The sequence below is a fragment of the Trachymyrmex cornetzi genome, unplaced genomic scaffold, assembly GCF_001594075.2.
Source record: "Trachymyrmex cornetzi isolate Tcor2-1 unplaced genomic scaffold, Tcor1.1 scaffold1118, whole genome shotgun sequence".
NCBI classification, from domain to species: Eukaryota; Metazoa; Arthropoda; class Insecta; order Hymenoptera; family Formicidae; genus Trachymyrmex; species Trachymyrmex cornetzi.
Genome location: NW_017295674.1, coordinates 570,385 through 595,910, shown reverse-complemented (window position 1 = coordinate 595,910; position 25,526 = coordinate 570,385). Strand labels below are relative to the sequence as shown.

Sequence of the window (25,526 nt, the reverse complement as noted above, 5' to 3'; positions counted from 1 at the left end):
AATCATTGAACAAATGATAAAATCATAGGGACTGCCGAGAATAGATAGAAACATTAAAGAAAAGTCAGGGTACACTTAATTTCCAAACATGTTGAAAGTTGAAATACAAGGCGATCTTAAGGTTGTATTTCTTTTGGGTCCTCGGATAGGAAAAATTAATATCGTAGATACCGTTGCAAGTTATTATCTGAGTAGACCAATTGAATCTTGTTGCATTCGAAGATTTATGCGACTCAAGTTTCTGCTGTTTAAATAATGTTTTAACGTATGGTAATTTAAAAAATATATTACACTAATTATGACTTTCCCTAAGATGTTTGGGCTGTCAATTGTAATCTGTTTAGTCATATAATAAAGTATAGGTGATCAACAAAACGCAAACGTACGTAACACAACAAACACATTGCACGATACAATATTAAGACAATATACAAAGTGTAACCCGCTGATGGTGCAAAAAACTTAATATGAATAACGACTACTAGGGAATGTATGTCATAATAAGGAACGACGTCAATAATGATGGTAATAGTACTAGTATAGCAAAAGTAATGATAGTAAAAGTAACAGCATTAGTAGTAACAGTAACAGTAGTAGTAATAATAGTTAAAGTAGTAGTGGTAGTAGTAGTAGTAATAGTAAAAGTAGTAGTAATAGTACAGTAAGTTATAAGTGTACGGGTGGGCTCATAAATGAAATGAAGTTGTATAAACAGCGAAAATGTTTATTGTAAAATATATAAATATGTACAATGGTGCCCACGTTCAGTCAATAGCTGAATATTTTTACAATAAAAAAAATTCTACTTCTACCGATTATTCTCGCTCTCACACTCTCGCACTCTTTTTGTAATTAATCTCGTACACCCACGTGGTCCTACATTTGCTACTATTGCCAAAAATATATACGTTCAACATTATTTATATATCGCAGAGATTCTTCTACAGATACATAGATCGCACAAAACTAGCATCTCTATATAAAGATCCTTTGTGTCGAAAAAATTATGGCATGCATTTTTTTTCTTTTTGAAGCTGTATTAAATACGCTACTTAAATGCTCGGATGTATTTCGTGCGTTCTACTATATCTTTTTGTACTAATAAGCTCTGATGAACGAAAATATATCAATGATTACTTTGGCGCATCGATAAAATAGAAACTTTTTTCTCATTAAGATTTATTTATCCTTGACATTAAAGAAATTTCATATAAAATTTTGGCACATGATATTTATTGATAGACTGAAAGATCTAAACGATAAAAATTGTGATTGTGATAATCTGTACACTAACAGATGCATACATATCTTCAGCTATATTATAGACTATATCAAGGAAAAGTTATTAATAAGTAAAAAATATTTGATTCTAGCTTTTATATAGCATTTTATAAAAATTTTGCTTTGAGATGATTGTTTTTTTCAAACATGGCTCGGAATAAAATCTAATATATAAGAATACTAATGGAAGTCAAGATTAATAATATCGATATATAAAAAATACTCAGCTATATCTGTGGACACCAGTGATTGGTAATTCACTATTTCTCTTTTTAAACAAATATATAAAAAAAATTGTGTATCGAAAGAAAATATAAAATGCACAATACGGTTGAACTCAAAAACAAAAATTATTATAAATTATAGAAAAATTATAAATCCGTTAATAAATCAAACTAATCAAGACTCCTTATAAATCAAAGAATTGGAAAGAGTAAGGACACTAGGAGTCAGGCGCAGAAGACGTCGCGCAAATAATACACTTATAAAGAGTGTATTATTTGCGCGACGTCTTCTGTGCCTGACTCCTAGTGCCCTTACTCTTTCCAATTCTTAGAAAAATTATATATAATAAAATATACAAACGTGTATTGTGTTAGCAATTAGTTACACCAAAACAAAACCCAAAAATGATCAATTGACACTCATAAACCCAAAATATTCTTATTCACAGCATTGATTTGAAACGAATGCAGGTATCCGAAAAGCTCTGTTTTGGATCGGATTGAATTCTATTGATATCGCACTCGTTGAGATAAAAAGCGCATTATTCTTATTTAACAAATAATTCTAATTATGCATGATATTTCATTAACTTACGCAAGGCACTGATAGATGAATAAAATTTGAATCATGATATTGATGCAAGCACCAACTCTAGATAATTTTCGGATATCCGCACAGTATTTGTCGCATTCTCTGCAGTCACTCAAATATCTTATAACGCTATTATAATCATTAGAACATTTTTCTGGACGGCTAAATCTGTGATAAAATCTGTTAGGACAAAATTGAGTCGCTGACTTGCGCTTTCAACATTCTTAAAATACAAATAACTAGAGTATTTATTAAAACTGGCATCGCTTGTGTCAATCCTGATAATAGTAGTATGAGTAAGATGTTTGTGAAAGCTAATATTTTGTTGGGTGTCCTAAATGTTCCAATTCGTTAATAAGTTTGTTACACGCTAAATAAAAGAACATGTAACTATACAAATAAATTAAGTAAACGAGTTTTGCAGCAAATTGTAACAAGAAGAAAAATATGTTTCTAGCTTACGGCTTACTGCTGTCTATGAGGATTGGTATATGCTTTTTAAGTAACAATATAAGTACCTAATTATATATCATTATAATACTATATATATTGTAAGTACCAGTTTTGAGCTTCATTTATAATATACTTTTGTCCTACTCTCATTTTTCGTATCATTAAATGTTTAAAATATATCTCAAATGCCTCAATAAAAGATACAATTCGATAGCATTGTATATGGTTGAATCACAATATCGATATTGTTAGTATAAACAAAAAAGGTTTTGACTTTCACAATTTAAGTATCTTACAATGACTAGTTTTCCTAATTACAGCTAAAACTTATTTTCTGCCTTTGTAGGAAGTCAGTTATCTCTTGTCTAATGCGCCGAATTAATGTGATCAACCAGAAAACAATGACTACCGATAGGTAAGTAAGCGTGAAATTACTCATAAATTAGCGAGTTTTGCTGAGTGTAATCTTGTAGTCAAACTTGTTAGGACAGGTTGATTCGGATAGTACTTACGTGATGGTATTTTCTTAAATACTGTCTTGGCCATGAAATCCTGAAAGCGTTGCGCATAAAATCCTGGCCGATGAACTGATACAGTGTCCTTAGAAAATAAAAACATTTCTTCTATATTAACAATAGGATGTTGAGACCAATAAAAGGAGATCAAAGAGAGTATGATAATTAAAAGGAAATCTATAAATTCACGCGCGCGCATGTGTGCTATATATACGTCACTTACCCCATCATGTATCATCGATTTCCACGTATGTTCCAGTTTCTTTTTCAACCTGTAGCTTTGCAAAATGTCGATAATTCCAAGGAACAATAAAAGACGTTCACCACGCGCGTTTCTGGCGGGAATGCCACCTGTACTGTTAGGAACATAAAAATAAAATTTATTATAATTAAAAACATATTAACACATTCATGTAAGAGTTACATGTATCGTGCTTACGGTACATCATCCTCTTCATCTATTGGTTCACTCTCAGCTTGAATACTTTCCATCGCTGTACTATGAGCAACCAACCTTTGACGATTTATACTACGTGATCGATTTAAAGCAGCAGCGCCTATTCTATCCTCTCTCTGTTTTTCTCTCTCGGATTGAATGAATCCGTCACTTTCGCCACCCATTTCATCAATTTCTTCATCGGCACTTGCCGATAATCTTTGTTCTTGCTATAATATATTATGTATATGTATAGTATGTATGTAAAGACAAATATATACTGACATTTACGTGATATGCAAAATGTCATGATATTTACAGCTTTTTCTTTTGCAGCCTGGTCAAGATTATGGATTCCAACAAGTAAAGAATAATCCATAATTTTGAAACTTTCTAATACACGACAATCCCGTTGAATAGTTTTTACTAGTGCACCATATGTGTCGGCTTCTAAAAAGATACCCTCTGGATGATGTTCTATAAAATCTAGGTCTTTATACGTTGGTGAAGACTTCGAACGTTCTGTTTTCGATGCCTAGAATTTTTAATATGTAACGTAATAAATAAAATTATATATATTGAAATATAATATTTATACATATTCATATAAAATATTACAAACCTTTCTTTTGTATGTAGACCCTTTTAAATCATATTTTTGATGCAATTTTACAGATGAAGGTAAAAGATTATTCATAGCAATTAATCTAACATTTTTACTATTACATCGATAGCAGTACAATCCAAAAAATTTTGGCAATAATGTTCTTGGATTCTGATTTAGATTCTGCAGGAAATAATATTGTTGTTATAAAAAAAGCTTTGTGTGTTAAAAATAATATTATATTGTGTAATTATCTACTTCTAGAACATACCATGTAATATCCTGGAAGCAGAGTTTGCAAAAACTCTCCTTCTTTGTGTTGAACAGTCTTTATGATGAATTCATCATCATCTGTTAGATAAAAGATACTCCCACTGGCGCCAGGATTTGATAACTCACGCAATGGTGCACTACACATTGACATCTAAAAATGAAAGTTTTATTATTAGTACATAATGTTATAATTTATAAAGAAAAAAATTTCTGAGATTTGTTTACCAAAAAATCATCCGGTTGAATGCCAAACAGATCTCTAAAATAACGAAATGCAATAGGTGCATAGTTCTTAAATTTAAACTCCGAGAAATGATGGGCTGGAGTATGATTTGATCCTTCACTAGGAAAGTTCGTTGTTTCTACCGTCATAAAGTCTTGCATTAATAAATCACGTTCCGGTTTACTTGCAAGACCGCCAACAGCATGCTGTATACCCAATTGAATAGATCCCATAATTTGTGTCGTTTGAATCTGTATAAAATAAATAAAAAATATATTTTTTTAACTAATCGTGAAGATATAAAATTACAAATATTATTGATTTTAATTTTATATCATGCCTACAATATTAATAAAGAAAAAGACAGTAATGTCCCATGCTATTAAATAAAGAAAGTCTAATCTCTCCTACAATAATTATATCAGGTGATTGAATCAGTAAATACATATGTAGCTGATCATCACTCTCATTGATAGTTGAATAAGAAAAGTAGCTTATCTTTTTTATTAACATCAAAAGACCTTACCACTCATACTGCTAAACATAATATAGTATAAGCTTATTAAGTCTTTCTCTTTCACTTAATAATACTCTTTAACTTTGATTACAAAGCGCAAAATCTAGAAGAAACTATCTATTAGGAGTGCTACATTAGCATTCTTCCCATACCTTCTTATATGTGATTTCACCTCCCACTCCAACTCTTCGATGCCCAATCTTCCTCTCTCGTTCCGATTTGTTTCTTGATACCCCCACGAGGGTCTTGCCACCTGTCGTACCATGTTGTACTACTGAGCTCTGCAAAGATAATTGATAGTACATAACACATTCTTGTTAACACCAAACATATACTCAAGGAAAATAGTTTCACTTTGAATAATAATAATAATTCAATGCAATCTAAAATGCGCAGAGCGAGAATTTATATGTAACAAGTTATATGTGTTCCGGCTAGCTCGCATTACGCAAGGTCTCAGTATATACACATCACAAACTATCTGTTGTAGCAGAGTATTTAGCACCATAGGAGGAAATACCGAAGATGTCTCCGGTTACTCGCGATTCACATGAATGATTATAAGAAGAAAAGGGGATTCATAGATATTGCTTCGTTGTGATAGATATCGCTGCGATTAGTTATACATTTTGCAAAAATATGTGATTATCGAAGCATGATATCCGCGATAATCGTTCACGTGCAACAGTGATTTATAATATATTTCTCTTATCTGTATTTTTAAGCGTGTCTCGCGAGTCATAATAACAAGATCAAGTCGCAAATTCGAGAACCCGTTTTGCGTACAATTTGACTCTTTCGCAAGCGTGCAAGAATCGATCCTGCGGACGCTCGAGTGTAAATTATCCATGACGGGCAGATCTGTACGTCGTACAAAAATAGAAATGATTTCGCGAGTAAACTTAGGATATATCTGGCGCGACTGGTTGTAAATAGAAGATTAAAGAAATCTTATGGTATGGTCGATGTTGATCTATTTCGAATTAATTCAAAAGATATCAGGCAATTTACTTGTTCCAGATTATTATCTTTATTCCCATCTTATCTTTTGCATTCGACATGAATTTTATTTGGAAGGTAATAATGCACGATCGTGCATTGAATGTATTTATAGAATAAAAATCAAATAAAAAGCATACATTTAAGCGATCACGATTAGTAATAAATGCAATATAAATATGGATCCACGCAAAAATGGAGCGAGTGTTAATGAAAAATAATTAAAAGATGATGAAATGCAGCACATTACGAATCAAAGTGGCTTTTTCGTAGATGCTTCCTTTTTAAAATTATTTGAGAAATAAAAACTTGACAAATCCATATAAAAAATATTAATTATTTATTAGAAAACGAAGGAAGATAAGGGAGTATTAAATTAAGAAAGACATAACAGAATATAAAGGATTTTGATTGAAATTCGCAGTAAATGAACGTAGTTCTTTCATTTGAATTGCTAAATCAACAATGAAATTATTATTTACAAGTTGACTTTTGACATGTGCGTACGAAGATACATGTATGTTTGTATTTCCATTTATATGATTACATTAATTGCTAGTAATTATTTAAACATTAGGTCATTGGAGTCTAATAAAATATTCAAATAAAATCGATTTTGTCATTTAACTGAAACACATACATTTTGGGAGAATATTTAAAAAATAGCATTTATTTAGTTAAAGAAAAATTGATACTTACGTCAAATGATGTTATTTTCTCTCCGGTCGACTTATCTGTAAAAAAAACAAAGGCATTTTAGTCACGTCGTATGAAATAATGTACCTACCTATGTATTTTGATAATAAACAGAGCTCAAGTTAGATAACGCGATTCCGTAAAAATAAACATATAATATATGAAATTTCGTAGAATTAAATGCTCTTCTTATTGATAAAATAATGATAAATAATTCAATTTGTCATATAATAGATTTTGATAAAACTAAAAAATATGATAATAAAATTGAAATTTTACATGCATAAATTCTGTTAAATAATTAAGTAAGAACTAGATATTATTTTATATATCTAGTTATTACAAACATCCATCTTGATATAATAAATAAGGAAATCCAACATTTTTTGTTAAAAAGATTTTTCAAAAATAATTTTTCATAGAAATGTATGTGTACGAATATAATAAAAGTAATATTGATACGTATATAAAAAATTTGAGTCTATACGCGAAATCAACAATTTTTTAAGTGTAATTCAAGAAAATGAATATTAGATATTAGAAACAATGTATGATTTCAACGATATTTTTACACTATCGATTCACTGAAGCGAGATTGCTTCTTTCATAATACAACACGCATATATGTATTACTAAAGTATATTTACAGCTTTCTGACATTCCATGATTATTTCTATTGCACACTTATTATTAAACGTGATTAATTAATTGTTAAAATTTACTGTATCTCTGCTTTCCTGTATTTTATTGAAGAAGCAATACTGTATGAATTATGTAATTATATATCATATTACACATACAATTTCTCGTATTTACAAGTTATTAATTTTCATAAATAAATGTAAAGTGGACGTGTTAATGTTTTTATTATAATAAAAAAATGGCACCTCACATATCTATTTGAAATATTGACTTCTTGAAATAAAATATCAAAATACGAAGCCGCTATTAAAGATGAAAAGTCGCCAGAACAAGTCTGTGAATCATCGATAGATTTATTGATAACAAATGGCAAATTGTTCATCGCTTCTAGTGAATTTTGAATTAACTAATTATCGCGTACAGTATCCAGTTTGATATTGTAGAAAAAGCGGCACGTGTACGTGGAAATAGCGGTTTGCGATATCGAGTGAAAAAGGCCCTTGGGATGATACAGCCTGTAGAATAAGGGTACAACGAGTCAAGATGTCCTTACTTAGCCTTCTATTTTTAACCCTCGTCTCCCGTTGTGAGCTCGTGATTCAAACGCGTGCAGTGGTCTTTGTTCGGCTGAAAATAATTTTTTTTCAACAACAAAAACCGTAAAAAAGCGGCGCCGGTAACAGCACCCCCACCAAAACATACCATCAATGAATTTCTTAAAGCTACGCATGATACGCGATATTTGCAGAGAAGAATCTACGTTTGTGAACGTCGCTTTTCACACATCGCGAAAAAACGTGTGAAACTATTTTCTTTCGAAGCAGCTAAAATGAATTGTGTTATGTAAACGCTTAAGGTTCTCATCCTTGAGATAATAGAGACATTCTTCAACGAGATAATATTCTCTTGTTCTTTCGTATCCAATGTAATCAAAAACTCAGAAAATAATACGTTTCGATTATTATGTGTCATGTAGTAAAAGAGAAAATATGAATAAAGAAATCTCAGCTGAGATGTCTAAACAGGAGTGAGAAAAAATTAAAGTCACTAAACATATGATATTTCACATCGCAAATTTTAAGATTGTTCAAGAATAAAATGTAATGAGAATACAATTTCCTTCATCTGTCAAGGATGGGATGAAAAAAATAATCTAAAATTTAACACGGTTCCTATCGAAAACTCAAGAAATAATATGTTTCGAGTATTTATTTCACATAATGTTTAAGAGAAAGAAAGAGATCTCATTTGAAATATCTAGAATCTAAAAGAAAGAAGGAACTAAAATCACTGAATATATAATATGACATTTTACGAACTTCAAATTTCAAGAATAAAACGCGATAAGAATATATAGGTATAACTTCTTCCATTATCGAAAGATATAAGAATGAAATAAAAAATAGTCCAAAATTTAACAAAATTCTTCTTTACTTGTAAAAGTACGATTCGTGTCAATAATTGAATATAGCGCCGAAGGATTTTCTAGGCGAAGGAAGAATCTTTCGCTTGATAAAGGGGAAGTTGTTATCTTTCGAAAAAGAGAAACAGTTCGGGCATGCAGTATCGCTTTCCAATGCGCGTTCTACTTTTGTAGGCGATGTTTTCCTACGACAGGGAAAAAAATCTATTTTTCGGATGGCGCGAATCCGATAATAGTGGCATTATCGCGACCGTGTGGCAAACTCCACGCGAATTCTGGAGCACGGGTTTCCACGTGCCGTCTCGCAGCGTCGTTGGCTCGATGCCCCATCGGCTGTCAAATCGCGTGTGCTGTCATCTTCACTGTCATAACGAATTCCGGTCACTTCCATTACACTAGATTAGTGCATCCTAAAAGCTGCTCTACATGAGATTAACAAAGTTAAATGTAAAAGCATATAAATATTTTTAATGATTAAATATCCAATAATGATATTGTCGCGTTATTTGGTATAGAATATGTATTGTTTCATTGTCACAATTATATTATGCCAAAATGTACTTTACATTAAGCAGCCTTTAATGTGAGCTAATCCAGTTACCAGTATAGTGCGAGTGACCGAATTCATCATTCGATAAAGATCAAAAGAGCAATGATAATTCAATCCTTTGAGTTAACATTTTGTTATTTTTTACGTATACGTGTTAAAATGTAAATTAATTCATTTCTATGGTCGAATTTCCAGCAAACAAGTGAACGCTTTATCGTCGTTTTGACATTCAAATGACGTCTTTAACATTAAAATAATAAATAACGTCAGCTTATATAACGTTTGCTGGACTGTTTAGTTTTAAAGTAAACAACATCCATATCGATGTGTGCACTTAGTAAATAATAAACTAAATTCGAGTCTTCAATACATTTCTTCAATTAAAATATTCAATTCCGTTGTTTCAGTTCAATTAACGACATATTAAATAAGAGCAGTGACGACCTATAAAAAATGATTAAAAATTAATAGGGTATAATTGAGTATAATTATAACTCAAATTGGGTAGAATTTGACATTATGAATCTAACAGTGCTGGAGTCGTGGCGAATAAATCGTAGTGTATCAGGCGGATCGTTCGGCAAATCGAACATGGAGTGAAAATCAAGCGTGGAATTCGCATACTCGATTAGAGTCAGCAATGGCAATGGCGAAGATGAAACCCGAACGTACTCGCTAAATATAATAGTTCGGTCGATGACACCGAAACTCGTATATGTCCCTAATTTTTTGTCTCTTTCTTCTTCACTCTTGTATTAAAATGTCACGAACATATGAGAATTCTCGCGTAATAAAACGTTAACTAGTGTATCCTCTTTAACGAAATGATGAGAGACGAGCCTGGCTCTTCGAGGAAAGATCTCAATGGCATTATCCATTCAATCGAGTGTTTCCAATTTTTGGACATCCCGATAGAATAGAATTTACCAAATGTAAATTGAGAACAAAGATTCATTGTATTTGTTATTTTTACAAGTCGAGCTTCGCTGTGCAGTTTTCAATGCTAGATATCTCTGTAATTACGTAATGTGTGTCGCGTGGAAGGAAAGTGTGTCATGCGTGGAATGTGTGATGTTTTTATCTAAGGATACACAAGTCTCGGGATGTAGACTGAAGATGTTATTCTCCTTAAATGCGCCCTTCGCTACGTGGCGATACACTATCGCCGTGTGTGTTGTAGAGGAGATTAATTTTTAACACAAGTTAACAGTGCAAGTTAACAGTGCGTTAAAAACTAATCACCTCTACATACACGACAGACGATCATGTCGGAACAAGTTTCTCAACTGTGTCGTTCGTCTTCGTAACGTCGGATTTTTTCAAGCATGGAGCATACACACCGAAGATTTAAAATTTCCCGAAAGCCGTTTCATGTTATTCGATGTCGCGATTGACAGCTATCAGCTGTCAAATATAGGAGAAATCTCGGCTTGGCACGCAAACTTTTATTATTCGCAATCGAAACGAATTTTTACTGTCTTGTGATGCGAGCAAAATGATACGTATATTCCGCTACGAGATTGGATGCTTTTTATTTATGATAAATTCGATCACTTACACTATAATGGATTAGTACACATTATTGTAAGGATATTTTATATAAAGTATCCAAAATACAGTGTCATAATTTAATCAACTTTGATTTCATTGTCAATAAAATAATATATATATTCTGTTAAATAACAATAGGTGTTTTTTCCAACTAAACTTCTCAGGCATAGTTCACTTTTTCTCTTTATTTTCCCAACGAAAAGATAAACCAAGAAATTCAGCTGTCTAGCGATAAAATGATTCATCGAATTGATGTTGAGTCAATATTGAATATGTAATATCAGTGATTTCGACATCAATTAAACGTCGATACGATGTCTAATTGACGGCCATTTTTCGTTGGGTAAAAAAACAGGCCTAGTATCATCAGGTATTTAATTATTTAAAATATTTATTATGCTTTATATTTAGCTTTGCTAATTTCATGTACAACAGCTTTTAATGTACACTAATTTAGTGTAATGCAAATAACGATCAAATTCGTTATTACTAACACAAATTAACACCAACGTCTTCCCATCTTTCTTGGCATTTCATGAGTAATAAAGACAGAACGATACTTGCGTTGACTCGTGTCAATTGTGTCATCGAATGAAAAGGTATACCCATTGCATCGTGAAAACGACAAGAGGACAGAAATGGTTCGGAGACCGTCAAATTTATCCATCGATCGATTACCTCGCAGCTCGCAGGAAGGAGCCACGTCGTCGACACGCGGAGCGCATTTCGAAAGAAACGTTCCCCACGTCTCGGACGACACGTACGGACTCTCACGTTCGCGCTTTGTAGGTCGGGTGACACCCATTAGCTGTCAAACACGGTCAGTTAACATTAAACAGATCTTCGATCGAACGCGAGGAGCGCAAGGCCGCGTGCGAGGCGCGAGCATCGCGATCAGGTCGCGATTCCAGCCACGGTGATTCGCGAGAGCCGAGAAAATCATCGTCGAGCGAGAAACGACGCCCGACGCCCGACGCCCGACGCGGCGTCCGGGGTCGCGGTATAGGTTAGGTCACAATGGATGATCTTAGGCACGCGGCAAGGAGGAGGGAGACGAAACGGAGTACGGGTGTCACTCACAGTCCTCCTCGATGGTGGATTGCTCCGGTCTGAGATGATCCACCGTGGGCTGCACCGGCACGGGGAAGCTCGTCTCGACCACCTCGATCACGTCGACATTGTCGCCCGAAGCCATTTTGCGTGCGTCGCCTCCGTCCGATCTCGCACTGACTCACGCGTAACGGCAGTGGTGGTGGCGGCGTCGGCGGCGATGGTGGTGGCGACGGTCCCCCTGACAGTTCCTCGAAGGAGCCTCCTCGGTTGTCGCTCGGTTCTCGTCGCCCCGCAACGGACGCATGTTTCGACGGACTGCTGGCGCGCGAAGACCGTGCCGCGGGCGGCGGGCGGCGGCCACCCGTTCGTTGTAGACGACTCACGACGCGCGCGACCGATCACGATTGATTACGACGCGACCCGTCGTCGTCGGAGTACCGCCGCGCCGTCCCGCGCGACATCAGTCGCGCTGCGCGCCCGCGGTTCCGGATTCCGCCGCTCGTTGGAAAGTTGTAATATGCCTCACTCACGGCTTCCTCGAATCGCGCGCGGAGAGAAAGAAAGAACCTTGCCTAGAGTCCCGCGTTGCAAATCCTCAGCCCTCGAACCTGACAGCGACAGGACACGAACGACACGGTGCGACACGGTATTTCACGACTGTTCGACGTCGACGATACTCGCGAGAGCGCCGAGAGCGCCTCCAGAGAACCTTCCAGTTCCGTGTCCCGCCGTTTATCGACCGAACGTCGTCGCGGCGCTGCGCGACGCGTCATGACACTGGCGCCGCCAGACGGCCGCGCGGCGAAAATGCCACCGCACCGCGCCGTCGTTACGTTTGAATTCTTCGCGCAAATTCGCGCGCTCTTGACATGTGCGCGCACTGATCGCACGTAATTGCAGAAGCGAAAGTAAGCGGAAAGCGTGATTAGAGAACACGGAGCATCGGAATAACTGGAAAATTTAAGGGTGTGTTAATATACATTCACGTTATTCTCTCTTTCATGCTCGTTTTTTTGTCAATGTAGTTTTATTTTAATCTCGGCTTAACTAACTCTTCATCCTTTTCTAATTCTAGAAATTAGAAAATAATGAAGAGCAAATTTAACCGAAATCGAAATTAATTTACATTGGTAGAAACGTGTATTAGTGATCGTTTCAGATTGCGAGAATGTTTCCTCATTTATGTAATGATTTTAATTAATGTAAATGTCGATGTAGGTGTCGAAATTTTTTATGGAATTTACTTTCTCGAGGTTACATTGAATATTTATGTACCTGGTAATTAGGAAAAGAAAAATATGATTTGTAATATTATGTATAATGCAATGCTAATATATCTTGTGTGTAAATTATGAATATTTCCTTTGTAACTTTTGAACAAATAATTATATAAAAATTAAAATATGAGAGAAATAAATAATAAATTTAGATTTTTTTTAATATGTGCGTTTTGAAATAAAAATGCGAAATGTATTCTAAATGACAATGTCTGCATAATCTTATGAATAATATTCAGTAAAAGTAAACATTAAATGAAAGTAACACATAACATTGTTATAATTTCATAACAATTCTCAACAATATAAGTGTAATACAACACATGTGAAATTATAACATTGATGTTATATCACTTTTAGTTTGTGTTTATTGGGATAAAAATGATAAAAAATCATTTTAACATTTTATCCAAAATAAAAATTGCATTTTATCTTAAATAAAAATTACAATTAAATAAAAATTAATAATTTCAATATTTCTCTAATATTATTTATTTCTGCTGTTATTTTTTTTATCTTGCATACACAAATAATAAATCTCATTAAATCCGAAGTTCGTCGCTAATCAAATTTTGTAGCAAAATCTTGCCTCAATTTCGATAAATTTTAATGTTTTTATCCTTGTTTACATTACATAAAAATATTTAATTTTAATCGGTATTTGTTCAAAAATTTTCTTAACTGATATTCCAGTACACTTAATATTAATATATAATATCTTTATTGAATTTAGTGCTTATGATGCACAAGATTTATTTATTTAGCAACTAACTTTTGATGGATATATATCGTTCGTAATGTATGTACAATCAGTAAAATATCTATTAACCAATTGGATAATGCAGAGTATATAATTATATGTTTATATATTTCAGCTCTACATGATGATTAAGTTTAAGTGGCTTCTAAATAACATATTATTGCAAAGAATATTTCTTCTGAGCATTAGCAGCGCACTTACATATGAAATCTTAATGGGCTACATCGATTACAATAATAAGGTTATACATTTAAACACCATTTGACATATATAATAAACTTGTATAATTTAGAAGAAATAATAATTAATTTTAATAATCATGTAATAAATTAAGCTTATTTAAGTTACTTAGAATTTTTCTATAAACAAATTAACATTTTTTTAACTCTAATCGATATTTACTTTGAAATTTTCTTAACTGGTAATGGTGTTCGCAGGTCTAATATACTTTAAATTAATGTATCTTTGTAAGTTGTTCACATTTCAACGAATATATTCATTAATCTGAATAAGTATCAGCTGTTTTGCCTGTCAGAAAACGAAGCATGCCCAATGATCAGTCACGAGCGTCGTGTATCATTAATTAATTATGTCGGCTGCATTCATTATGGAGCATATAGTGATCGCGCAAGATAGTTCATATAAAACGTTTCGCTTAATGTGCATTAGACAGATGAGATTTATACGGTGGAACATGTAATTAATTATCAAACTCAGCAAAACTTCCGTAATTTCATCCTGGAGTTTGTTGTCCATCTCTTGTCCGGATACTTCCGCGTACAACACATTAATTCAATAAAATTTTTCATATCAATCTTGTTTCATATCGCCTATGTTTAATGGTATCATCACATACCATCTAAGGAGAACAACACGTCAAAATAACGTTAAAGTGAATCTTGAATGATTGAAAAATAACTTTTAATAATTATTTTAAAGTCGTTTTTATATCATGACTTGTGTTCTGCTTGAGATATATGTAAGTTCACTTCCCTTACGATTTTATATAAAATTTATAGATTCCGTTTGTAGCAAGAAATTATTTTTAACTTCATTAAATGGCTACCTTATTAAATCGTTATGTATATATTATTTATTTTAAACATTTTTTGACAAGCTATATATTTTTATTTAATCTTAAACGTTGTGAGAAACAACATATTTAATATTTAATTACAAATGTAGTCGAACAGTGTATAGTTGTAACTCATTGCTGGAAATATTTCGAACTTCCTATTGGATGTCATTTCATACTCGGGTGAGCTATCTTATTTAATTAATCATTGATTTAGCCGACACATCCATTGTTAACGATCTTTATCAATTCCAAGCATCCTTAGCGTGACCTTCGGCATAACAAACGTTAGTTCATAGTGCGATCTGCTGACCCTAATTCATCTAGTAAAAGGACGCTCATTTTTATTTCTCCTTGTTCGACAAAAGTACTGTCGGTCGTAAAGCAGGCCACTTGCCACGCAACGTCGATTCCGCGATTCAAATGCAGGAAACTTTAATTACTCCGGTGAAACGAACTTCGCTTTCTTGCGATACTCTGTCCTTGCATATAACTTTTCTCTTTCTCTTTTTCTTCGAAGGTGGTTGAGTATATGGAGTCGATGTCGTACCGACAAGCCCGGGAATCTAGTAAGATGAAAGGTAGTCGAGGAGTCTTTCCTTTGGATGAAGCCAAGTCATCCGCGTGGGATCAACGCACAACTAACAAAGAATGAGTAGATCTCCATAATTCTGCAATGAAATGTACTTGAATTAAAAAACATTAGGATAAAACGGCTGTTTCTTATATATATAAATTAATGTTGATAAATTTTTTCATTTATGGCATGCCTTTTCACAAAAGTATTTTATATTAAGAATATTTTTGAAATATGTCTTAAGAAAAAATTATATTTATGATTTTGTGTGTGAATAAAACATTTCTGAGAATTTCATTCAGGATGTTTCTGTTTTCTAGCGTGTTATCTGTGTATCACAATGTCAATCGTATGTGTATGTGATTATACTAGCACGTAGTTAATATGTGTTCAGAGCCCAGAGGTCGTCTAGTTAAAGAGTCTGGTATAACATCCAGCCTTCTCGCAATCCCCCAAGCATTTAAATAGATATCGTGAGCGTAAGGCCAGAAAGAATATAGTATTTCCTGCACAGGACGCAACAAAGGAACAAAGATACCGATGAGCGGTATAATTTAACGTAAGACTTACATGCAACGTGATAAAATCTCGAGAAAAGTTACAGCTGAGATCAATCTTTCACCCAGATCTGTCGAACTTACCACGCGAGAAAGAATTCTTAGGAAAACAATGGCTCATTTTGACCAGCAAACCAAAGGAAATATAAGTTATAAGCTGTTAATAATAAATGATACGCGCATTCTTGTGTATATTTTATTATTGATACAATAACACAAAATTTTAAAATTTTCTAACTCCACGAATATCTCACTTCAGCAAAAGAATTAGTAATACTTATATGTATTTATGTCTCCACAATTTAGTCTATGTATTATTATCACATTTATCTCATCTGGATACGTCATGAGCACGTTTTCATTACGTCACAGGTAGAATGACTTGTGATAATGCAAATTGTCGTGTAGTTGTCGGTGTATTTTACAAGAAGACATTTTGATAAGCTAAGTCAGAAATCATTGCCAAAAGTTAAAGAAAAATTAAGTTTTAACACTTACAAGCAGGGATGATAAGAAACGCCTTACTTGTAATACTGTTATTGTTTTATTGTCCTTTTTTTATAATAAAAATTTAGTAATGACGTTACAATTTCTCATAACGATAACAATAGTACCCTCAGGGTTGGAATAATCATTTTTGAAAGTAATTTGTTACCATCACTTATTTCTCATTTAAAAAATTTAACTTATGTAATGAGTTTTTTTTCAATAAGGAACGTAACCGTAATAAATAACCGTGTTTCCTAATGATTAGGTAATTGAATCATCAGGGACGTAAATGTCCCTGTATATATTTATATTTAATTAAGTTTCCATCGACAAATATTAGAATTGTAAGCACGGTACTGCATATGATAAATTAACCGGTTGAGTTTACTTAAGTGATAAAATTGTTTGAATGATATTAAGTGAGCTCGAAAATATGACGAGAGAAAATATCTTTGGAAGTAGAGTGATTTCATCAGCTTGCGCGTGAAAGATTACCCCTACAGAATCTATGCTGCATATATGCCGTATAATCACTGTTATCGGAACACCGCTCACACAGAAGCTGTTTGAATGCGGCCCCGTTTTGACGCATGCATAGCTAAAATTGGGAAAATTGTATTAGTTATTTTCTGAATTATGTATTGTGTGATCACCGTTTGATATTTTTCGTAAAATAAATACTCTGTGATGTCGAACAAACCTAACAACAAACCTAATATAATCGACGTACCTGACAAGGAACAAATTCAACAACGAGATTCAAGTAAGTACACGATACTTGTTACTAAAGAAAATTTTGCTAAAAAATAATTTTGAAATTTTTGAAGTATTCTTGCTAAATATATAGATATAAATTTCGATATTTTAAGAAATGCAACTATTGTTAATAAGAATTATTTTTAGCTTTGATTTATTTATACTTATTTATTTGGTACAAGTGTATATCGTACATATCATTTTTTTACTTCAAAAATGACAATTCAAAAAATACAATTTTATTCCAGAAAAGAGATAAAAATATTTTTTAACCTGACAAAACATTTTAATAATTTTTTATAAAGTTAAACTAATGTACTTATAAAAACAATTCAATATTAAAGAGCATAAAAAGTCAATGCAGGAAATTTTTTGCGAAATTATTATGAATTCTTACGGTAATATATCATTTTAATCACAAACGTTTCGACATCTTAATCGTGTTATCTTCAGTGTAATATTCAAATATACATTGACGATAATATAAATAAGTATAAATTTTATTACTCCTAAATTAATCAAAATTAATTAATCGCCGCTGATCGCATTGTTTTAGTGTGAAATTTAACAATATATTTTCCTACTTCCGTTGAATACTTGCGAATTCACTGCTAGATACATCTTCCTTCATTCTTGATCGCATTGTTTAAGTGTGAAAATTATTCTATTCCTCTATTTTCATTAAATCATTGCGAATTCACTTCTGAATACAACTTCATTCTATTGTTATTATAATGTACTTTTGATGATTGATAATTAAGATAATGTTTACTTATGTAACTCATTCATGATAACTTAAAAATCACGTTTTCTGAGTTGTCACTTTTGAAGAAAGCAATGTATTGTGTGTATGTATAATAATTTTTTAAATTATATATACATATTTTCTAAATTATATATTTATATATACATATTTCGGTAGTTGTAATCGAAGATGAATCAAATGCGAAAATTGCGGATTTTGAGACGGCGATTACTGTCGCTGGGACCGGGAAATTTCAATATCTTCTCATTTTTGCGATTATTCCGGCCTCCTGGGCATCGAGCATAGATACGGCTAATATGTCGATGATACTCCCATCGGCGGAGTGCGATTTAGGATTGTCATTGTTTGACAAAGGGTTTTTGAATGCTGCTATCTACGTAGGTAAGTACAATGTGACGTTTGAAATTATTTTGAATACATTTAAATTATTTCAAGTAATGATAAAACTATTTTAAACTATTTTTAAGCGATACTAAAATGATATAGAAATATAAAAAAGAAAAAATACAAGAAATTTATCGTAATTTATCCATATTAAATTCGTGTTAGGTATGCTATTGAGCGGTTTTATATGGGGATACCTCGCTGACGTTAAAGGAAGGAAGAAGATTATAATATACGGCTATATGGCGGATGGTATATGCAATGTACTCTCAGGATTTTCACAGAACTTCGAGACGCTTTTATTCTTCAAATTTATCAGTGGTCTTATGTGAGAAAAATACTACATTACATAAGATAATTTGAACTGCTAAATAAAATAAAAAAATTAATACGGTTGAAATTTTAGTGTCTAATAATATATGTGTATGTGTGTGTGTGTATTGTTGTTGTGTTAAATTCAATAACACGCGCGCGCGCACAATGCTATTTAAAAAAAACAAAGGCTGGTATTATTGGGACCGTTTTAAGTACAGTCTTAAGATATTTTAAGCTACCCAGATAAAAGTGTCTAACATCGAGTCATAAAACATTTTTTGCATCTAAAAGACCACTTAAAGATACCTTATGTTACAATTTTAGACTTTGTATTATTTGGATAATCACAGAGCCATAATAGAGCACTTTAAGATATTTCAGACAGTTTTAAAATAAAAACAGTCTATACGAGTATCAGACAAAGAATAAATCTATTTTAATCTTGTAATAACCCTTTACATTTATCGTATAATTATTTAATATAAAAGAGATTAATGATCAATTAAACTTTAATCACATTAGCGTGTGTGGTCCATATGCCACTCTTATGGCATACAGCGCGGAATTTTATGGCGCCAGTGGTAGAACGAAGATTCCAATTCTCGTTGGCTTCTCGGTTTCGTTCGGATGTGTAGTAAATGCAGGTAAAATATTTCAGCATTTATTTATATTATAATAGAATAATTTGTGGGATTATTTATTATAGAAAATAAGTTATATAAATAATTATTAACAACAATCTTAATATAAATCTAATTTTTCGTGAAAATAATATTTAATGCATGCACTTGTTGTTAGCATTGGCTTGGCTAGTGATTCCTCAGCAGTGGTCAATTGTTCTTTGGGACGGTGCCTTTGTCTACAATTCCTGGAGGATCTTTCTGTCCCTTTGTGGAGTATCATCGTTGATAGGTGTCTGTTGTCTCTCTTTCTTCCCGGAGAGTCCTAAATTTCTGATGACACAAAATCGTAATAAAGATGCTCTTGAAATTTTTAAAAAGATGTACAGTATAAATACTGGTCTGCCTAAGGATAATTATCCTGTAAGCATAATTTTAATTGTAATATTTTACATAAAATTATTTAAATAATTTATAAACAACAAAGATGTAAGTACTTCTATATATTTTTTATCGTTAGATACGTGCTTTGGATGATGTAAGTTTAAGTAGTACAACTACAGAACAATCAAAATGTCAAAGCGGTACGAAAGCGAGCTTAAAGAATGGAATTCGGCAAATGAAGCCTATGTTTTTGAACCCAAATCTGTCGTGTATTTTATTACTTGTTATTATGCAATTTTGTCTGATGTTGGGGTAAGTATTTTATTATTTATATATATATATATATATATACAAGCCACATAATAATTGATAGCAATTCTTTTTAAATATAACGTAACTTTATTCCGTGTTATTTTCATGCGCGAGCTGCTTAACTGGGGAATGGTCACAAATTTTTTTTACGTAAATGATCACCTGAGATACTTGCATAAAAAATTAAATTACTATTAATAACATATTGTATATTATTAAATGCTTTCCAATCTATTAGTATTTAAGAACATTATGGATATAAATTTAATCATAATTTTCTGAAAAAGGTAAGTAGAAACCAAACGAATATTACCCAGAAGAAATGCGAAGTAGCTTATTATGACAGAATTTCTAAAAAAATTAAGATTTTAATAAATATGACGTTTTTTTATTGAGAGTTTTCGATGGAATTGTTTATTTAAAGTTCATAAAGAATAATCATTAAAGAAGAAAAATTATGTATTATCTTAAACAAGTACATATAAAACATTATATAATTTATATTTTTTTGCGGGGTATAAGAATGCCTCAGATGACCCGGTTCCTGAGTTAATCTAAAACTTTTGATTTTATATATACATATATATATATATATATACATATAAAATTAAAAGTGAAATTGTAAATGAGATTGCAAATATCAGAATGGCGAGTAACGCGGTAATAGCAGTAATATTTGTGCGAGTTTATATAAAGCTTCCGTAAAGTCGTACTTTTTATAACATATAAGGTAGGTAGATGACTCGTCATAAAAATGTAAGATCTTTAGCCATATAAATGCCGTGTTGATGATTGAATGACAGCGAATTTATGACTTTATCAGCGCGGAAGATATCACACACATCTGTTTCTTCATATTTCGCTGTTAACTGAGCTGTATTCTCATTATCTGTGGATACATATCACCCCGGGATATTATGTACCTACATCACATGTTCTACTAAATTCTTCTACTAAATTAAAGGATGTCAGCTGAGGAGACAAACATGTAACTAAATACACATCCTCAGTTTGCAAGTTCTCTATTAAATGTTCTACTAAATCCTCTTCTAAATTTTCCAGCAAAAATCTTTTATTAAATTAAAAGATGTTAGGCCAATGACAGCAACAAAAATAAAAATTTGCTGTTTACCAGTTTAATTGTGCAATTGTGGGTACAGTTTGCGATTAAATACCATTCTCTCTTTATACTCGGAGGCATTATCGAACTTAGTAAAAATTTTCCATTAATGAGATCGTTGCATTGATAACAACCAAAATAAGCGAGACGATTTCCAAATTAAACAATGCCATTTTTTGTTTAATGATTTCTATCTTTCCACCTTTTTCGGATATAGTTATATAACAAATTTATTTCATGATTGCAATATACATATGTATAAAAACTTTGTATTTTTTCATTTGATAAAATACAAATCCAAATTACAAGTATTACGATTGAAATGAAAAGAGATAAAAGAAATATTATTCCTAAATTATTTAAAAAAGTTTCAGGATTATATACAGCCATTCTATAGTACATTTAAACGGTTCATTTTATACGTTAAATAGTTTATCAAATTTTAATGTGACATTTATATATTAATGTACTCGTATGTTTTTATATTTATTGTATTTACAGTTTAAATACTCTTCGCCTCTGGCAGCCACAACTTTTTGCGACGATAGAAAATTTTTACAGTCTTGATACGAACATAACTGAACCTACCTTTTGTGAAATACTAGATATTTCGACGTCTATTAATGCAAATAAAACTGTTGCATTAGAAAGGTCAACTTGCGAGAATGTAAGATACGCTAATAATCGTAAATTACATGTATTAATATACATTTTATATTATTTATCTATCGTTACAATTATATTTGGCTACGTAAAATAATCTACGTAGAAGAAACTTTTATAATTAAAAAACATTGATATTTTTTTCATTATTTTCTTACACTTTTTACATAGAACTAATTCAACTACTAATAATACTAATTTTTTCAGATCGTTGTATCAAATTCAATGTATATGGACAGTGTTATGGTATCAGCTACTTCTTGTATTTTTATATTGTGTGCCAGCGTTGTTGTTAATTTTCTGCAACACAAATATTTATTATGTAAGTTTCTTTTAATGTTATTCTAATATTTTGTACACTGAGAGTTTTTATACTGAACAAAAGATAGGAAGTACTAATGATTTCTATCTTTCCACCTTTTTCGGATATTTGTTTCCACCTTGTTCGGATAGTTGTCGGCTACGGATGTTCGATTTTGTGTCTAGTAGCTTTAATCTGGTCTACAAGTACATTATCCACTCTTATACTCACGTGTCTATATGTCGGAATAATGAGTAAGAGTTTCTACGTTCTAGTAGGTGCAACCGTTTTACTTTTTCCCACATCTTTGAGGTTTGTTGTTTGAACTCAATACAAAATAATTACTATCGACTTGCATAAAGCGAAAAGTAATCAATATATACAAATTTTTTATTTATTAGAGCCATGGCAGTAAGCATAGAAATGATAATAGGAAGACTGGGATCTATGACCGGCAATCTCATATTCCCTGTTTTACTTGAATATGGTTGCGTAGCACCGATTATTAACCTGATATGTTTTACTTCATGTAAGTATCTTTTATTCGAAAAAAATTTTAAATATGTTATTATAACATTGAAAAATTATAATAAAAAATAATTTCACGGTGTTCCAAGTATCAATATATTTCAAAATAAAAAAGGAAGTACTTTTCATTTACTTATATTCGATGCTACGTTGCTTTATCACTTCTTATATATTTTACTTATTTTATTAATTTATTTTATTACCTTCTATTAATTTAATATTTTAGTGTGCTTGCTTCTTACGTATTTCCTACCAAGTACAAACAAGCATGCGGCATAAGATCTTGAGAGATCGAAGGAAGATTTATAAGCAGAAGATGAGTTTCATCTTCTTGCTATCATCTCCGTAATAACATCTTCATCTTTGAGGATCCACAATCGTTTAGCAGAGCCGAACTGGAGGCTCGAAGGACCTGAATCGAAGCTTATCGCGAGCTATGATCGAGCCCGTATGAGGGCGGACAATGGCCATGCATATACATGCACCACACAACGAAAGACTGCATGAGACCTTGAGTTTCACTTTCGACACATCCTGGAGAGCCCTCCAGCCTTCACCCACATGCTCATCCCCCTCTATCCCGCGCTTCTTCTAGTGTGGACGCAGCTTTATCGCAGATCTCAGGACCTCGCTACCTCCGTCGATCGGTGCAATAAAATGTACCGACGTAAGTAAACTTGCTTACCCGTAAGTCTTCACCTCGAAAAAAATCAGACAAAAATGTGCAAACGTAGCGTGAATTTTTTAAACTGTAATTAAATGTATCGTTATCTTGATTTACCTTCAATTAAAGCTGATTAAATACCTGATAGAAATATTTTGTGGTCTGAAATGTTTTTGGACATACAATATGTGAATAAAGAGAACTACGAAGCGCATCATACGTTTGTGTAGCTATTTCATAATATTTAGCTTGTACAAATGTAATATATAAACTTTTATTTTATAATCAAATTCATGGTTCTCAAGAATTATTGCACAGTAAGTTAGCGAGATTATAGAGTTTGTAAATTGCTCACGCTCTTTATGTGTATGGCGGAAAACTGTGATACAATTTATAAAAATTATTATTTTCAGACAAATATATTAATGGCAATATAACATATGTGTATATTTTACAGCGTATCTACAGTTTAATCTCACAATTAGTCGTGAAAAATGATTATACTACAAACACACAATTGTAGTTTATACAAATACAGTACAATGAATATTATATTGTATAATTTATTATATATATATATATATTACAAATGCATAGCTGTGTTATGTAAATGTACATGTATAAATAGCAAGTAATGCTACAATTGTAATGTATAATTGTCTTCTACTTGATAATAATCTGCATTTCGAGTTAATACATTAGCAAAACTCCATAAAAATTCTGTTTACTGTATTACGTTCTTGCAACAATTAGATAGTTAAATATCCGTTATAAAATATATTATATAAAATCGCACGCTTGTTTAACTGTTAATGAAACCACGTAGGGTCGCGTGGTTTCTCTGGCATTTCTCATTGTATAAGGGCTTCGTGGCGCCCGAGACTGCATTCCGCATAAATTGCGGAAGGGAACTATGCATTGCACACACGTGTACCCGTCGCTGGAAAAACGCGTCTGCATTTCTTCTATCCGCGCAACCCAATGTCTACATTAAAAGACGGCACGTACCCGCAAGCCGTCAGCACGTGTTGTATCCCAACGATCTGCGCCTCCGACAACTTCATCAACAACCTCATTTAACACCTTCCTAACCACATCCTATTTGCGTGATCGAAGATGTTATAAAGGTCTCTTCGAAAATATCTTCTTGACATAACGATATCTTCAACGGTATTTTGAAATACGACGCAGTCTATTAGCATTACCGTGTGTGTGAATAATATTTTACATAATATATGTATATGTATATGTATATAATATATTCTATTTTTAATTACCTTCACATCATTATGTATGATGGCGGAATAAGATACTTAGAGGTTTTACCTACTCGTAAATTGATCTTAAGTATATTAGTTTTATTTTATTTTATGAGCTTGTTAGGACTGAGCTCGGAAATTTCATCCGACTATCCGAGTGTGTCATTTTATCCTTGTTTTATATCTAATAAACAATAAAGATAGAATAACACATTATGGCACTCGGGTGAAATTTCTGAAACTTTTAACAAAAAACTTTGCCTGCAGAATTGTATTAAATTGAATTATCAGAAATGATTGCTAAAATGAAGTCGGGCTGCTCTGGACATGTCTCCAGCTCCGAGTGGGACCAAAGAAAGAACTGTAAGAACAAGCCGTTGATGAAGCGAGTCTCGTGAGAATTACTCCTGTTCGTTCTCTAATCATTCTATACGGACACGAAGTATCGTCGTATCGCGATTTCACGCTACTTGCTTGATTGTTCCTCCGCGCCGTGGGTACCGTCGTAGCAAGATAGTCGCATCGGTATCGCATCGGTATGATACTGTTAGCTCTTCCCGTGAATATTCTCTCGAGGTGATATCCAAGCGGCTTCCGTTGCTTCTCGTTCGCGACGTTCCTGAGTCAGCGAGAAAGCCGCGCGTTAACCGTTTTATCGTTATTATTTATCGCTGCATCTCTCCATTC

At 32.6% G+C, this 25,526-nt stretch overlaps 2 protein-coding genes across 9 annotated transcripts in view; one reads left to right on the top strand and one right to left on the bottom strand.

Moving 5' to 3' along the window:
- Positions 1 to 12,985, bottom strand: part of PIP5K59B (Phosphatidylinositol 4-phosphate 5-kinase 59B) — a 33,141-nt gene extending 20,156 nt beyond the window's left edge. For 5 of the 8 annotated variants that reach the window (XM_018511179.1, XM_018511142.1, XM_018511188.1 and 2 more), the window contains exons 1-10: positions 12,060 to 12,984; positions 6,817 to 6,851; positions 5,271 to 5,399; positions 4,604 to 4,852; positions 4,377 to 4,529; positions 4,124 to 4,288; positions 3,821 to 4,036; positions 3,505 to 3,731; positions 3,289 to 3,421; positions 3,063 to 3,150 (exon numbers count right to left, since the gene is read on the bottom strand). In XM_018511179.1, coding sequence (XP_018366681.1) covers positions 3,063 to 3,150; positions 3,289 to 3,421; positions 3,505 to 3,731; positions 3,821 to 4,036; positions 4,124 to 4,288; positions 4,377 to 4,529; positions 4,604 to 4,852; positions 5,271 to 5,399; positions 6,817 to 6,851; positions 12,060 to 12,174 — 1,510 coding nt within the window. In that variant the 5' untranslated portion in view covers positions 12,175 to 12,984. Of the gene's footprint in view, positions 1 to 3,062; positions 3,151 to 3,288; positions 3,422 to 3,504; positions 3,732 to 3,820; positions 4,037 to 4,123; positions 4,289 to 4,376; positions 4,530 to 4,603; positions 4,853 to 5,270; positions 5,400 to 6,816; positions 6,852 to 12,059 lie in introns of all 8 variants that reach the window. The other 3 variants (XM_018511172.1, XM_018511195.1, XM_018511204.1) reach the window with 3 other exon arrangements.
- Positions 12,986 to 17,301: 4,316 nt separating this feature from the next.
- LOC108763515 (synaptic vesicle glycoprotein 2B) lies at positions 17,302 to 24,089 on the top strand. The gene is made up of 11 exons (XM_018511217.1): positions 17,302 to 17,530; positions 18,446 to 18,670; positions 18,839 to 19,001; positions 19,511 to 19,632; positions 19,787 to 20,031; positions 20,129 to 20,304; positions 21,926 to 22,091; positions 22,295 to 22,409; positions 22,541 to 22,700; positions 22,790 to 22,917; positions 23,143 to 24,089. Exons 1-11 carry the CDS (start codon positions 17,455 to 17,457, stop codon positions 23,193 to 23,195), a joined length of 1,629 nt encoding a protein of 542 aa, XP_018366719.1. The 5' UTR covers positions 17,302 to 17,454; the 3' UTR covers positions 23,196 to 24,089.
- The last annotated feature ends 1,437 nt before the right edge of the window (positions 24,090 to 25,526 follow it).

What these genes read in the sequence shown, in the direction of transcription:
- LOC108763515 (XM_018511217.1), top strand. Translation starts at nt 17,455, where the DNA reads ATGTCGAACAAACCTAACAACAAACCTAATATAATCGACGTACCTGAC. An exon ending in CGGATGTGTAGTAAATGCAG is followed by an intron (nt 19,633 to 19,786) that starts GTAAAATATTTC and finishes ACTTGTTGTTAG; the next exon opens with CATTGGCTTGGCTAGTGATT. An exon ending in AAAGGTCAACTTGCGAGAAT is followed by an intron (nt 22,092 to 22,294) that starts GTAAGATACGCT and finishes TAATTTTTTCAG; the next exon opens with ATCGTTGTATCAAATTCAAT.